Here is a 14989-nt window from a genome sequence, read left to right on the forward strand (position 1 = left end):
GGATGCTATATTTGTTTCAACGATATACCCGTCCTATATGAATCATGAAGTGTTGAGTAATTGTTTGCATGATCGTGCCATACTTGCTCCTACTTTAGAGGTTGTTGATGAGGTTAACCAATTTATGATGTCGTTGGATCAGTCTCAGGGTCGAGTTTATTTGAGTTCTGATAGTATCTCAAACTCAGATTTGACCTCAAATGGATTAGCTGAGATACATTCTGTTGAATTTTTGAATAAGTTGAAGTGTTCAGGTACACCTAATCATGAATTGTTGTTGAAAGTTGGTACTCCTGTGATGTTGTTAAGGAATATAGATCACTCGAATGGATTGTGTAATGGCACCAGACTGGTAATTACGCGTTTGGGTGATTATGTTTTGGAGGGACAAGTATTGGGTGATCATAATGTTGGTCATAAAGTTCTGATTCCCCGAATGTCTTTAATACCATCTGATCCAAGGTTGCCATTCAAATTCCAACGACGACACTTTCCTTTGGCTGTGTCGTATGCAATGACCATTAACAAAAGTCAAGGTCAATCTCTGTCTCATGTTGGATTATTTTTACGAAAACCAGTCTTCAGTCATGGACAGTTGTATGTTGCTATATCTAGAGTTACGAGTCGGGCAGGTCTCAAGATTTTAGTTTGTGGAGATGAAGATGATAATAGAAGCGATGCTACTGTTAATGTTGTTTACAAAGAAGTTTTTCAAAACTTATGAACTATTGGTTGGTTTGTTGTTGTTTTATAATTTTCCTCTATATTCTCAACTGAAATAACAGGTTCTTTATTTGAAGAGGTTGGTTCTAACTAACTCATACTCTTTGCTCATTAGTCATACATCTCTTAATTGAAATTTATTTTACTTTACTTATATCATAAATTAAATCTGTATAAAATTGATTGCCGAATATGAAATATTTCATCTATAGTTGATGAGTAAATTCATCAGTTATAATGAATATTTTATTTATAATCACATTTATGTTTTATCAGTGTTTATATTGTTTGTAATTCTTATTTTCTACTCCTTCATTCAAATTTATATTCATTATTTAAAAATTATATGACCCGTGCATAGCACGGGTGTGAATACTAGTTGATGATAATGAAAGAGATAGACAGGAAGTGAGGAGAGAGAAAATATACTCACGCTCAAGTGTCGCTCATATAACACGCGCAACATATCATTTCTGGGTTTATAAATATTACAATTAATAGTCAACCAAACCATCACCTGCGTCAAGCACAAGCACAGTAACCGTGGCAGCATGCACGCTAGGCGCATGTCAGACATTTAACTAAAATGACCGAAATGCCCTTTTAGGGTTAAAGGGTAATATAATAAAAAAATATGACATGTGATTATGTTTAAGGTTATGATTGTATGGTGATATTTTTTTTGTTAGGGACCTGCAATGTTACAAATGAAAACGTTAGAGACTTTTGAGATAGTTCACTCTAAAAAATATATATCAAAATGAGATATTTATTCACAAATTAAGAGAGTAGTTATAATTTTTTCTTGGAGCTTATATTTTCCCAGAAACATAAAATTAAACGATATAATAATATAGTTCTCGAAATAACTATAATCATAAGATTTACTTCTGCATGTATTATAAGCACCAGAAATAATCAATGCTCGAAACTTTGATAGAATGATATTATGTGGAAAAGAAATCAAATGAATTATTTTTGACAACGATAATTCTTATATTTAAATACTTGTCATCTTCAAAAAAATAAATAAATAATGCGTGGATATTTTCCACTGGTTGTCGAAGAGGCATCTGTGAGTGGCGAGTGCAATAGTTTTAAGAGCATCTACTGTATAAGACTAGCCGCCGATGGGCGTTTTTTTTTATTTATACTTAATATTTACAACTTGTTATACTTATTTTTTTATATTTAATAAACACTAATAATTAAAATGAATTAATCGTATTTTTCAATTTATTTATTGATTAGGACATCGGCTAGTCTTAGTACGTGTCCACTATTGTACAGTGGGATGGGAAAATCCTAGTGACGTTGGGGAGAGGTGTTATTGGGAAGTCTTCGGAGATTTCAAAGCTGCGGCAAATTCATTTCCCCCTCTGGAATGAAAGATGGAAATCCTCAGTTGCTGAATGCTCAAGTTAGATTCTAGGTGTGTGCAGTCATGCAATTGCAATCCCATGCTGTGAGTAGGAGGAATCTCAATCATGTAGGGTTTCTCGCGGGTTGCTGCTGTCTCAGACTCCCGTCGTCGCGCGTGTCTTTCGGTAGCGCCCCCGGTTATGCCGAGCACAAGGTGATTAATTCTACGACGGGATTCAATCGGATGTTTGAGCGTTTGATTTCGATATAAATGCCGACTAATTATTTGTCAGCTGTTGATTGGGACAGTTGTTTGAATCACCGGTTCCTAGCCATGGATTTCGCACGGCGCGCGGAGTTCTTCGAATTTGCGCCATGGATGATGTATGTATGCAATTCGCTAAAGTGTTTAGCTCTGTGACCAGGATTTTGGTCGATTTACTTGATTGTGGATTAATTTCTCAAATTTATAGTTAAAGGAAACAGACTGAAGTTTCTCAATCTGTAAAATGCAGAATTGGTGAAGTTTTGTAGTCTTTATTTGGTTGTTTTCTGCTACATTAGAACTAACTGGTTAAGCTCTGTGACCAGGATTTTGGTGTTTCATTTGGTGATTGGAGTAGTAATGATAGGCCCTTTGAATATATGTATTCATCAAGCGAAGGTGAAGACAGCGATGGGGATGTTTTTCTGCAGCCGATTACGGATGTTGATCTTCCCACCTCAAAAGAGCGGTTGCTGCCGTCTGATGACTCCATAACTGTGACTGCGCATAGGCTTTCAACGCTTGGCAGCACTAGAAGGAGAAGAAAGTAAACTCATGAGTTAAATTGACTATAACTTGCGACCTCTATTTTTTTCAGATTCATTATGTGCGTTTTGCAATGTGGTTTTGTAGTTGATGTATTGCTTGCTAATAGAATGCCATTTATGCATGTTGAATTTATTGTCTGTCTTCGTGGTACTCTCTGCTTGCAGGACTGTTTATGGAATTTGGAACAATGTTGGACTTATGTCGTTCTCAACGTTCCTTCTTTTACTTGTGGATCAGTGTGCATGGAGGATTGTTAGATTGCCTCTCGCACCATTCTACTTGATGTGGCCTTTCCTGATATCTGCAATTTTAGTATCTTGTGCTGGCTATATTTGTGTCCCGTTGTTTCGTCTGTTTAATATGCGGTCCAGAGTAAAGAAAGGGACACCGATCCAACACTCTTCCAAGAAAGGAACCCCCACGATGGGCGGCTTATATTTTGTACCGATTGGCCTACTTGTTGCTGAAGTTGTACTCAAATTTTCATCCGTTGAGGTTTCTGCAGCAGCAGTAGCAACTATGGCATTTGCTGCAATTGGTCTATTAGATGATTTTTTGAGTATCAGCAATAAAAATGATGGCCTATCTGCTTGGTTTAGGATTTTGTTGGAGGTGAAGCTACTTTTGTCTTCAGTCATCTCATTATTGTTTGTTTTCGAGTTTTTAGGTTTTTTCTGATCTCTATTTCCTACATTACTTAGGCAGCTACCGGAATGTTGTTCTCCTATTGGCTGTGGACAACGGACATATCAACACCCTACAACATGTAACTCACACATCCATGCTTGCATCACAAATCATATGTGGCACCATCTTGAGTTTCACCAACCTGTGAACTCAGTGTTACCTCTTTGTTAGTGACTGCTTCAACCTTAACAGTTAGCTTGCAAGAACTTGACACTTTGTAGTTAAGACTTAGGTACTTAATTCAGTGTTCGTGGGGATTATCAAATTGTAGGTCCATGTTGTCTGTTTCCGTCATTATTAGAGTGTACCATAAACAGATAATGCTTATCAAGAAACTCATGTCACCCGTTTTACATTTATGCATAATGCATTTTTCTTCATTATATTTTCTAATAGCATTTCTGCTGTATTAGCAACACATTTGCTTTGTTACTCATGTGTACTTCGTATGTCAGGAAAACTGTGGTTCCTCTACCCGGACCTTTGGGCCTTGTTCGCCTTGGGAAATTTTATCCAGTCTTGAGTTCATTTTGTTTTGTTTCCATGGCCAATGGTGTTAATTTGACTGATGGACTTGATGGGCTGGCTGCGGGAACTGCTGCATTAGCATTCATCGGGATGTCAATTGTTGTTCTTCCTATATGCTCCGGTAGTTGAATAATCTTTTGATACACCCCCTCCAAAATTGAAAAAACTGTTTCTTTAGTTAGTTTTAGCAAATTACCACAGAATTGATGTCCCTGTTTCTGACTTGCTGTGGCTGCCACCAATATCAGATCTTTCAGTATTTGGAGCATCGATGGCTGGAGCGTGCATTGGTTTTCTTTTCCAAAACCAGCACAAGGCATCTATATTCATGGGCGACACGGGAGCTTTGGCTTTGGGTGGGGCTCTTGCTGCAATGGCTTCTTGCACTGGAATGTTTTTCCCATTGTTCATTTCATCAGGGATATATGTTGTAGAAGCACTTTCAGTTATCATACAGGTTTTTATCTAAATCTCATTTGCATCACTCTATGAAATATCTAGCATTTTTGGAAGGTGGTAATCTTAACAATATCTGCTAGCCTATATGCGAAATTTTATTACAATTTCACCCATACTGAGTAGTTCTTCAATATGAACTTCATCGATTTTTACCCATTTGTTGAAACATAGTTTAAAAAAGGAACTTTGTGAACTTTTTCTATTGCCCTGTCTATTGGATTTAGTCATCTAAGACAGCTGCAGGTAAACACTTTTTTTAACAATGAATTAAACCTGCTAATGCTTATGTAGTAGTCAGACTCTATTGGAGGCTATGTTTCATCACCTCACTAGAGGCTTATCTTTCAGGTATCCTTCTTCAAGGCGACCAAGCATTTCATGCGAAGGGGATACCGAATTTTTCGAATGGCGCCCTTCCACCACCACCTCGAGTTATGTGGAGTTAGAGAACCAGTAGTTGTTGCCGGCGCATATTTTGTTGCTTGTTTGTTGATCCTATGTGCAGCGTACGTCGGCCTTGCTTCTGCTTGACCAGCAAATCTGGATGCGTTGACGCCGACTAGTTAAGGATTAGCTACTGTTCTCCACTAATTCTTCTCAAGGTTCATTTTGTTACTAATGTTTTCTTCAGCAGAAGTTGGATGAAGTGAGGAACTCATGTTCATGTACAGCAAAACCAACCAATTTTGATATCTAGCACTGATTTTCTTCTACAGTTCTATAAGATTGCGGTTGTTTGTTTTCAATTTCCTGTGATAAACGGTGACAAGGTTAATCGGGTTTTGGGTATAGTATTTTCTTTCTTCATAATTTGGCCGCATAATTAAATTACAATGAGATGCTTGATTTTTTTTAAATTAATAAAATACTAAAGAATAAAATTGTACAAATAAATAAATAAATAAATAAATAGGCAAATATCGCGGCGAAGGGTGAACTCTCGGACTTGGATCGATCATCTCTCAATCGATCAACTAAACCACCAATTTCCGAGGGCCGGAACCCTAGCACCGCGATCTTCTTCTTATTCCGGCGAGAATGAGCGAAGAAGGCGGAGGAAAGACCCTAGGCGTCTCGGCCGCCGCCCAATCTTCGCCACCGCCGCCCAATTATTACTACGGCACTTTTCAAGGCGTGGCTAATTATCAGCCCCAGCCCGATTATTCAGTGATAGGAATCCCTCAGCCTGTGCCCCCTTCCGCTATCTCTGCCCATCCGCCGCATTACTATCCTCCGGGATATCACGCCGTTCCCGGTATTTCCTGATTTGTTTTTCCCTAATCCATTCGATCCTGGTTCAATTATCAACATTAACGCTCTATGAAGGAATAATTGGAATACTAAACTGATTTGGTAGCTTTTCGAATTTGTTTGTCTTGTGTGAGTCAATGCATTTTGTGTAACTAAATTTGCAAAGGTGCAATAAGAATGTAAAGCGATGAATTTGACTTCTGTTTCCTTCTCCTTCAATATTCTGGGGATTCTAGGTCATGTTGTTGCTCATGGACCTTTTAGGGAGGAACGGCTCCCCTGTTTTGGTGTTGGACTTGGATGGCTCTTGTAAGTTTATCAGTCATTGTCTACTCAATTATTTCAAAATTGCTTTTCTTAAAAGATAATGTATGCGGTGCAGCTGATAGTTTCATGATAATTTGATCTTTACACTTCCTGCTTCAGTTGATAGTCGAATGATTTGCCATTTTGTTAGTAAAATAAGAACTTTTCTGATTTTACTACTTTTTTGCTAGGTTTATTACTGGTTTCTTTCTGGGTGCAATCCCCTGGTATATAGGAGCTTTTCTACTGCTGTGTGTCCGTATGGATTACAGGGAGAAGCCTGGACTCATTGCATGTGGCATAGCTGTAAGTGTTTTCAATCTCTACTTGAATCTCCTCAAGTGTGAATTCATGGGTGTTCCCAACAGTTAGGATCTTAGGGATGGTATATATTCATGTTTTGGTGTTTTATGCCTGTTTTTTATCCAGTGAATTTTGAAATTTTATTCTTTGAATAAGTATCTGAGGTTTTTCTTGTTAATGTGATAAGAGTATTGTCAATCAATAACCCCCTTCCACCAGTCATCATATGTAATAGTTAATAGATGTGTTTTGCTTCCTGATTCAACTGCTTGAGTTGATTTGTGTTGGGGCCGTTAATGTGTTGCTCAATTGAAGTTTGTTATGACATTGAGAACGAGTATTTGAAGATGAAGTGCCTTGATGAAAGACATAATCCATTATCCGCTTAGAGGGTTGAGAAGTCAGGGATGGTAGTGTGATGATCCACCTCTAATCCCTATGAAAAAACTAAAAGAGAAACATTTCTCATGTACAACACTGAATTGGTACTTAGGTTATGCAACATCAATCCAATAACTGTGGACATATCTCTAGATTCCTACTTCTTATGTAGTTTTTGTAGTGCTGTTATGTTTAATAGATGCTTGCTTATTCTTGGACATTCTCAGGCTCTGCTAGCTGCTCTTGCTGTTACTCTTGGTTTGACAAATGCAAGTTATCCCTGGTGAAGCAGCAGCAACAACGTTGTATATTCTCCAACTAAAGTCCTCACCTGAGTTGGACACTGTTGATTGTATTTATTTATCAGAAAAAATGTTAGTATTATTTTCTCTGTGGTAATCACCTCCTATTCCTAAATGATTGATTGCCCATGCAATTATATACGTGTTCTCTCAGATTTTCTTATGAATATTTAAGTTGAAAGTTGATTGCCCCCTTCAAGATGCTAGAAGGTTTGGATACTTGAGAAAAGATTCTACTCCTAATAAACTCCCTAAGGCCTAAATCAAATACAATCCTAAATTTCGATTTAGATCAAATACTTCACTTTGAATCTAAGCCAACTCTAGCTTGCTGAACTGGGTTATGCATGGAATTGTAGCATAGCTAACTGGTGTTGCTAAAGTTAAAAATAACTTGTACTACAAATCATTGAAAGTTAAAAAGAAGCCATGATTTGGTTAATTTTGTTATTTCGTGGTACATAAATATATTAGCAATCATTACTACATGTGATTAGTTATACAAAATTTTGAAGGGTGCAGAGAATTACACTGCAAAATTAAATTATTAATTAATAAATAATCAGTAGGTTTATTAGTTTAGGTCATGAAATTCATTATTCATAACACATCAAATTCCCAATATGTAATCCAAAAGCCCAAACCAAAGGCAGGCTAGGCTAGTTAAATAAAGAAATGGGAAGAAATGGGCCCACGAAGCAAATTAGGGTTTCTGGAATTAAAATCTAATCACAAAACCCCCCTTCACCTGCCGCACTCTCCTCTTCATCGCTGAGATAATTTTGAACTCGGCTGGAAAATGGTGACTTACAGGGTATGACGCCGCCGCAGACTCTGTATTTTGTGATATTTTGTTTAATATTTCTAGTTAGATTAATTGAATTTGAAGGTAATGCAATTAATGATCCCTACGCGTTGTACGTTCTGCAGTTCCATCAGTACCAGGTGGTGGGGAGAGCTCTGCCGACAGAGACGGAGGAGCATCCGAAGATCTACCGCATGAAGCTTTGGGCCACCAATGAAGTCCGCGCCAAGTCCAAATTTTGGTATGTATCGGTCTACGTTTATGCGTTAATTGGACACTTTTCAAAGAACTTCCATTTATTCTTAGTATTTTCAGTGGTTTTGGGAGTAAAGTTAGGGTTACTCAATTGGATTGTTATTGATTCATAATTGTGTGTAGGTATTTCTTGAGGAAGCTTAAGAAGGTAAAGAAGAGCAACGGCCAGGTTCTTGCTATCAACGAGGTATGATTCCATGCTATTAAATGTGATTGATCTCTTAACTATCGTTTTCTCCCTGCAATAAGATATTTCTTCTATGAATTTAACAGAATATTCTTGGGTTTTTAGTGTTTTAGTTCTTAGTATTACCTATATAATGCAACTACTATTATTCTAGCTGCTATTTGTCCTAGATTGTGTTACTATCACATTAGAAAAGTTAACTCGAAACTTGAATTAATCATTTGATCTAGGAATGATTTGGTAATTGCAGATTGAGCAACTGTATCTCCTTTGTTTCTTCTAAATAGGTTTTGGTTAATATTGTATCCTCTTGTAAGGGATTCACAAATGTTGTAATTTCTAGACTTGCTTTTGCCTGTTCTACTAATTCCTAACCAAATGATTCTTGCTCCAATTTCTGCACATATCCTTCTAAATCTTGTGTTGAGGTCTCATCTGAAGTAATGCATGTTTCTATTCCAATTGCTTAGATTTTCGAGAAGAACCCTACAACCATCAAGAACTACGGTATCTGGTTGAGATACCAGAGCAGAACTGGTTATCACAACATGTACAAGGAGTACCGTGACACCACTTTGAACGGTGGCGTTGAGCAGATGTACACCGAGATGGCCTCCCGCCACAGGGTGCGCAGCCACTGCATCCAAATCATCAAGACTGCCACTGTCCCTGCCAAGCTTTGCAAGAGGGAGAGCACTAAGCAGTTCCACGATTCCAAGATCAAGTTTCCCTTGGTCTACAAGAAGGTTAGACCACCTTCCAGGAAACTCAAGACCACATACAAAGCAACCAGGCCCAACTTGTTTATGTAAACTGTGTGGGTCATTTATTGTTGGAGTAAAATCAACTATATTTCTTTTATCATCTAGAGAAAGCGAGTGACAGTTTTCTTCATTAGTCTCCTCAATCTGAACTCCTTTACAATGTTATGTTTTGTTGACCTATATCACTGGGCATCCAAATTGAGACAGATAAATTGCAGTTTCTTTCTTTTCTTGGCTTTGGAAAATTTTCTGTTTTATGGGACCTTTCATTTTTTATTATTTAGCTTGCCTTTTTTTTGTTGAAATTCCTCTAAATTTGCAATATTTAATTTTCCCAAAATTGTTTAGCTTCAATGAGAATTCATGTTTTAAATATTCAATTCATTTAAAATGACCTCTAATTGCCATTTGTTAATTTTTTGTGCACTTGTTATGTGGTCTATGTGAGATCAATCTATAATTACTGAATAAAAGAGAATCTTTGTTAAGCATATGAAAATAACTCAGCTCGTACATGGTCACCAAATTTAGATGATTATTTTGTTATTCGGCATTAGGTTGATTATTGAATCGTCCTCCAGTTTACATATAAATATCCTAACAAATAAGCATGATTATTAAAAACAATCATATTTTCTTTTCTAACTTTTTCCATTTAGTCATAAATGTTAGTACCTACATACCAATCAATCAATTCAAATGCAAACATAAATATTCCAAATAATCGTAACATAACTATGGGTATATGATCAATATGAGAACACTGATGCAAAAACAACGTAGAAATATAATTACACCACAATGAATCCAATCATAACTAAATAATCATATCACAATAACAGGTATCACAAAAAAAAACAAATACATGTACAATCAATAATCATATCATAATTATAGTTATGGTGCCTGATGTGAATCAAATTTACATTGTTATTCCCATAACTTTACATAACTTTACATGATTTATATAGTTTGATGCTTGCAAAAGTGTGTTTTATGGTGTAGGAAGAGGAGTAAATGGTGAAACAAAGAAGGAAGCTCGGAGGGTGAAAAGCTGTGCAGAAAGCTCTCAAAAGTGGCCACCCGGCCGGGTGAATTTCATGCCCAATAATGTACCCGGCCGGGTGATTTCTGGAAGGCAGCGAGAGGACAGAAAGCTCTCAAATTGGCCACCCGGCCGGGTGAATTTTATGCCTAATAATGTACCCGGCCGGGTGGATCAATTTAACTGCAATATTGCAGTTTTATGCGGCAGTTTCCATAAGTGGAGAGAGGAAAAAAGGGCAGAAGATAGGGACGTAGGGGAGAGCATGTTATTGATTCAACAAAAATTGGAAGAAAAGGGGAGAGAGAGTGGATGTGACGGTTTTTTTTGGGCAGAAATTTGATTAAAGGAGAAGAGAGAGGGAGTTGAGGACGTTTTTTTGGCAGAGGAAAAAAGAGAGAAAAGGGAGAAAGAGAGGAGGAAGAAGTTCCGGCCAACATTCTGACGATCCGTCTCCAAATCCCGATTCCACTCAACGAGAGCTTGAATCCTACGGTTTTATTGCATATTTCACAATGTTTTTAGGCTAAGCTCTCTATGTTGCTCCAAGTTGTAATCTAGGATTTGTAAAAATGTTCTTACACCATTGAAATCATATGTTTGTGTCCAACAATGTGCTCAATATTTATTCACTATGTTTTTAGCTAATAACGTAGTGATGTTAATTCCTTTGCTATTGTCTCTTTAACATAGTTTAGGAGTGTTTGATTGTTGGATTGCTATTGAATTAGAATTGTTCAGAGGATAATTTAATAGTGGATTAGGTAAGTTCGCGTAGTAGATGATCTTTAATTCCCGCGCTTCTGCAGGAATTTAATATCTTCGAAAATTAATTCATGGAACAAGTGTTCAGCTGACTGTGAATTATACGTCGCAAACATGTTCAGTGCACGCGATTAGGTTGATTAATTAATCCCAAATATGTGCTTTTAATATAGGTGTAGAACAATACAAGCCTAGTAAGCAACTTGGAGTGACATAATTCCCCATTCAAAAAGTCCGTCTTTCGTTAACTTGTAGCTTTAGATCATCTTTAATTTGTAGAAATCAAATCCTTCAAATCAAGATCATTTTTAGTATGCTTTTCCTTTGTTTTGGAGTTAAATAGCCTACGCCTCCATGTGGTTCGACACTCGAAGTACTACAATCGACTCTGTACTCTTGCAGATTCGTTGTAATATTAGAGTCAATTTATTAAACTTGTGTGAACTTTACCATTAATATTTGAACTCGAAAATTACACATCAGTGCCAATAAAATGTTAGAAAATATTGCAGTCTTTACACGGGCAATCCTTGCTATTACAAAGAATAAAAAGTGGAAGGTAAATGTAACAATATAAATTACAACGAACGTAAAGAGATGCAAACTATAATATTCTTCAAGTCGAGTCGAGGTGACCCTCTCTCCGCAAGACGAAATACGCCCTGCTAGTGCTCACGGATTGGCTTAATGTCCCCAAAGATGAAACGACTTTCAAGTTGAAGCACCTCAAACTCGTAGGTTCCGGCGAACTTGAATTGGAAGCAAGAACCGAGCAATGCAATGCTCCTAAAATGCACACTAGAATTGTAGAGACTAGAGAGAGTAGAGAGAATATTTCTTGTTGGTGTTCTCATCTCCCAAAACTCCATCTATTTATAGGATAGATGTGCCTACATGAAGAGTCATGGCATTAAGGCATCCCATAATGCATTTGGAGGTTACACAAGATGAAAAGCCAAAGGTTTGGCCACATCAAAAGTTTCCCTCATTTTACACGGTTTTTCCAATATAAAAAGCAAAAACACACAAATAAATTGACTTTGCTGGGGATCAAACCAGCGCCTTATACATTATGCCACAGAGTCCCTTTTGTTTCTAAATATACTTCTGTACAATTCAAAGTGTTTTGAAGCCTTTATTAGTTGATTTAGGCTAGGCTACATATCTGATCATTCTACTCAGGTTTTTCATCTTAATAGAAAAAATATATCATAATTAAGTATAGTGTTTCACATCGAAATCTGCCGTTGTCTATTATTATACTCGTTTTGGTGCAAATACCAACACTTATTAGCTACTACAATTAAGATAACAAGTCGTAGAACTGCGTCAATTTTTAAACCAAAGTCTAATTAGTTACACCAAGAAAACAAGTAACATAAAATTAATACTTGATACATAAAACAAAGAATGAATACAATTAACGTTTTCTTAATTCATATATCTATATCATTGATAAGTATTATACAGTGAGAATTTTTGAAGTGGAACACGTTGATTGTTGGCTAAACAGAATTCTCTATGGGCTACGCTATTTGGAATGTTGCAAGGGAAAAAATAAAGTTCATTTATTTTAGACGCATTTACGTAGAAATGAGAACAATCTCCATATTCAATCGGATGCATGTTCTTGAATATTCAATTCATGTAAAACTAAATCACCTTATCTATTTCTTCCATAATTAACAAACTTCATCTATTGTGTTTTGATAATGTTTAGTGCACCTACGTATATGGTCAATATGAGATCAACGGTGAAAAAAATGACAATATTTGGTCTGTATATTAGGTATGTGATGAATAACTCGACATGTATCTAATCACTTTTAAATAAATAATTAACGTGTATGAAAAAAATCATGTTTTTTTTTTCCATTTTGTTTATCCACTGAAATTAATCTCTATCTATATATAATAAGCTTTTCCCTCTACTCAGACGAATTATTTTTCACAAATAATATTTCGATTATTTTTTCATTCCATATCTCATACGATACCAATTTACACTAAATTATGTATTGTCCCATACCAATATTAAATTCATGAGCAGAGTTAATACGAAACACTCTCAGGCCATCCACAACGCTGTCTCTATACCGTCTCTTAAACCGTCTCTTAACTACTATTTGGGCACTATTTGAGGGCCCCACTGTCCTTTTTGCCTCCATCTCTTAACTAAGAGACGGAATCTGCAACGCTCCGTCTCTTAACCGTCTCTATACCGTCTCTTAATTACTATTCATTCAATTTAATTTATAATTTTTTTTTAAAAACCCAATTCAATTTAAACAAACACACTTTATTAAAATTAAAACAAAATAAAAAAACACACAAAATAAAAAAAACACACAAAATAAAAAAAACACACAAAATAAAAAAACACACAAAATAAAAAAAAATTAATCGGAAGGGCTATCATCCTCCGGAGGCGGTCGAGGTTGAGGGGGAGTCGGAAGGCCAAGTTGTGCTGCCATATGCACAATTCCGTTCCACCAGGCCGCGTATTGGGAGTGCGAGAAGCGGGAAGTGTCCGCCATTGTGGCGGTCATGTACGCCACCATAAGTGTGTCCGAGCCTCCTCGCGAGCCCGATCCTGAGGCCGGCTGGCTTGATTCGCCTCGGCCCTTCCTTGCTCTAGCCGCTTTCCGCCGCCTTCGTCCCTTGCGGCCGACGGCGCCTACTCGCGGATCCTCCTGCATCGCCGACCGTACCCCGCAAACTCCTGGGATTCAGCATCATGTTGGCTGATGCCTTCAGCAGTGTCACCACCAGACGCACCAGCACTAGACGAGTATTGGCCACTCGCCGTATGCTTCGTGCGCTTCGAGTTTGAGCCCGAGCTGGAGCGGAAACCGCCGGCCCATCGTTCCTCGTCCTTGACGGCGCGCCAAACATCAACAAATCTGAATTGATGTCCCTCGTCCTGGTAGTAGGCGCGCAAGCGGACGTCAAAATGTCGGTGCCCGTGGCGCCGCTTTGGTAGCGCGCCTCTTCCGCCGAGTAGATGCCGCAGATTTTTTTGACCTGTCGGTCGACTCGGTCAAAGTGACAGCGATCATTTTAACTGTGCGCTTGCGGGAGCGGTTCGGCTTTATTTGGTGGTAGACCTCGACAACCTTTCCCAGAAACACTTCCGGTTTGTTGATTCCCGACGATGGGATCGTACGAGACCGTGATCCAGGTGTTGTACACCGCCATCGTTTCGAGGTTGTTGTACGGATGTCGGCCAAGATCCTCTTCCTCTTCCTCTTCTTCCTCCTCGTCCTCGCCCGTCTGGGGTTGTACACTGCCTCGGCCACCTCACCGCCTCGCCCACCTCCACCGCCTCGGCCTACTCCCGGCGTGGGATCAACTGGAAAATCCTCCCGGATCTGGGATAATCCCTGCGAAAACCGCGGGACGTTGGGACGAACATATGCATCAAGGTCAAAATTGGGTGGTTGGTACCCCCCCGGCGTCGCCGAACCCTGGGTCCCCGGCGTTGACGAACCTCCACCGCCCAATGTGTTGATCATGTTCTCTCAATCGCCGAATGAGTTGAGATCCCACCCGCCGGAGCCGGAGCCCGCCATAGTTGCCCTCGCCGTCGCCGGACATCTTGAGTTGGGTTATGAAAAATTTCAGCGAAAATTTGAGAGAAAATTTAGATGATATGAAGAATAGATGTGTAGTTGTGTGTAAATGAGGATGGATTTAGGAGTATTTATAGAGTAAAAAATTTAATAAAAAACAAAAAATATAAAAAAAAAAAACAAAAAAACGGTAATAATACCGTTACAAAATTTTTTTTTTTTATTTAAATTCGATTTTTTTTAAAAAAAAATATTTATTGCGTCAGCACGTGACGACGCCCACTCGCGGGCCGGCGAGTGGGCGTCACGCACGACGCCGGGCTGCGCCACGTCGCCTAGGCGCGTGGCGAGACGCTCGTCTCCTGGCTCGACGAGTCGAGACGCGCGACGAGACGCGGGACGAGACGGGACGAGATGGAGGCTGCAACGCGTCTCGCCGGGGTCTCGTCTCGCTGAGACGAGACGCGAGATGCCGGCGAG

The 14989-nt window shown here is 38.5% G+C and overlaps 3 protein-coding genes across 4 annotated transcripts; all 3 read left to right on the forward strand.

The window, feature by feature from the left end:
* The first annotated feature begins 2033 nt into the window (after positions 1–2033).
* On the forward strand, positions 2034–5367 carry LOC121744730 (phospho-N-acetylmuramoyl-pentapeptide-transferase homolog). 2 transcript variants are annotated; one of them, XM_042138332.1, is made up of 8 exons: positions 2034–2299; positions 2395–2469; positions 2677–2897; positions 3064–3511; positions 3601–3665; positions 4042–4235; positions 4363–4571; positions 4922–5367. In XM_042138332.1, exons 1-8 carry the CDS (start codon positions 2168–2170, stop codon positions 5102–5104), a joined length of 1527 nt encoding a protein of 508 aa, XP_041994266.1. In that variant the 5' UTR covers positions 2034–2167; the 3' UTR covers positions 5105–5367. The 2 variants fall into 2 exon arrangements, with proteins under 2 accessions (XP_041994266.1, XP_041994267.1); XM_042138333.1 differs by having other exon boundaries at positions 2170–2299; positions 2379–2469.
* Positions 5368–5474: 107 nt separating this feature from the next.
* Positions 5475–7253, forward strand: LOC121744732 (60S ribosomal protein L18a-like protein). Its single transcript, XM_042138335.1, has 4 exons — positions 5475–5828; positions 6061–6133; positions 6322–6436; positions 7042–7253. Exons 1-4 carry the CDS (start codon positions 5612–5614, stop codon positions 7099–7101), a joined length of 465 nt encoding a protein of 154 aa, XP_041994269.1. The 5' UTR covers positions 5475–5611; the 3' UTR covers positions 7102–7253.
* Positions 7254–7776: 523 nt separating this feature from the next.
* LOC121744731 (60S ribosomal protein L18a) lies at positions 7777–9372 on the forward strand. The gene is made up of 4 exons (XM_042138334.1): positions 7777–7930; positions 8047–8162; positions 8300–8363; positions 8834–9372. The coding sequence occupies exons 1-4, from the start codon at positions 7916–7918 to the stop codon at positions 9173–9175; spliced, it is 537 nt and encodes a 178-aa protein (XP_041994268.1). The 5' UTR covers positions 7777–7915; the 3' UTR covers positions 9176–9372.
* Positions 9373–14989: the final 5617 nt, after the last annotated feature.

Source organism: Salvia splendens, chromosome 8 (assembly GCF_004379255.2).
Source record: "Salvia splendens isolate huo1 chromosome 8, SspV2, whole genome shotgun sequence".
Lineage (NCBI taxonomy): Eukaryota > Viridiplantae > Streptophyta > Magnoliopsida > Lamiales > Lamiaceae > Salvia > Salvia splendens.

Excerpts from the sequence above, each read along its gene's own strand:
- LOC121744730 (XM_042138332.1), top strand. The coding sequence starts at position 2,168 with ATGCAATTGCAATCCCATGCTGTGAGTAGGAGGAATCTCAATCATGTA. Across the intron at positions 2,898-3,063 it reads AGCACTAGAAGGAGAAGAAA|GACTGTTTATGGAATTTGGA; the intron begins GTAAACTCATGA and ends CTCTGCTTGCAG. Across the intron at positions 3,666-4,041 it reads ATATCAACACCCTACAACAT|GAAAACTGTGGTTCCTCTAC; the intron begins GTAACTCACACA and ends TTCGTATGTCAG.
- LOC121744732 (XM_042138335.1), top strand. The coding sequence starts at position 5,612 with ATGAGCGAAGAAGGCGGAGGAAAGACCCTAGGCGTCTCGGCCGCCGCC. Across the intron at positions 5,829-6,060 it reads GGGATATCACGCCGTTCCCG|GTCATGTTGTTGCTCATGGA; the intron begins GTATTTCCTGAT and ends TGGGGATTCTAG. Across the intron at positions 6,437-7,041 it reads TCATTGCATGTGGCATAGCT|GCTCTGCTAGCTGCTCTTGC; the intron begins GTAAGTGTTTTC and ends GGACATTCTCAG.
- LOC121744731 (XM_042138334.1), top strand. Across the intron at positions 8,163-8,299 it reads CGCGCCAAGTCCAAATTTTG|GTATTTCTTGAGGAAGCTTA; the intron begins GTATGTATCGGT and ends AATTGTGTGTAG. Across the intron at positions 8,364-8,833 it reads AGGTTCTTGCTATCAACGAG|ATTTTCGAGAAGAACCCTAC; the intron begins GTATGATTCCAT and ends CCAATTGCTTAG.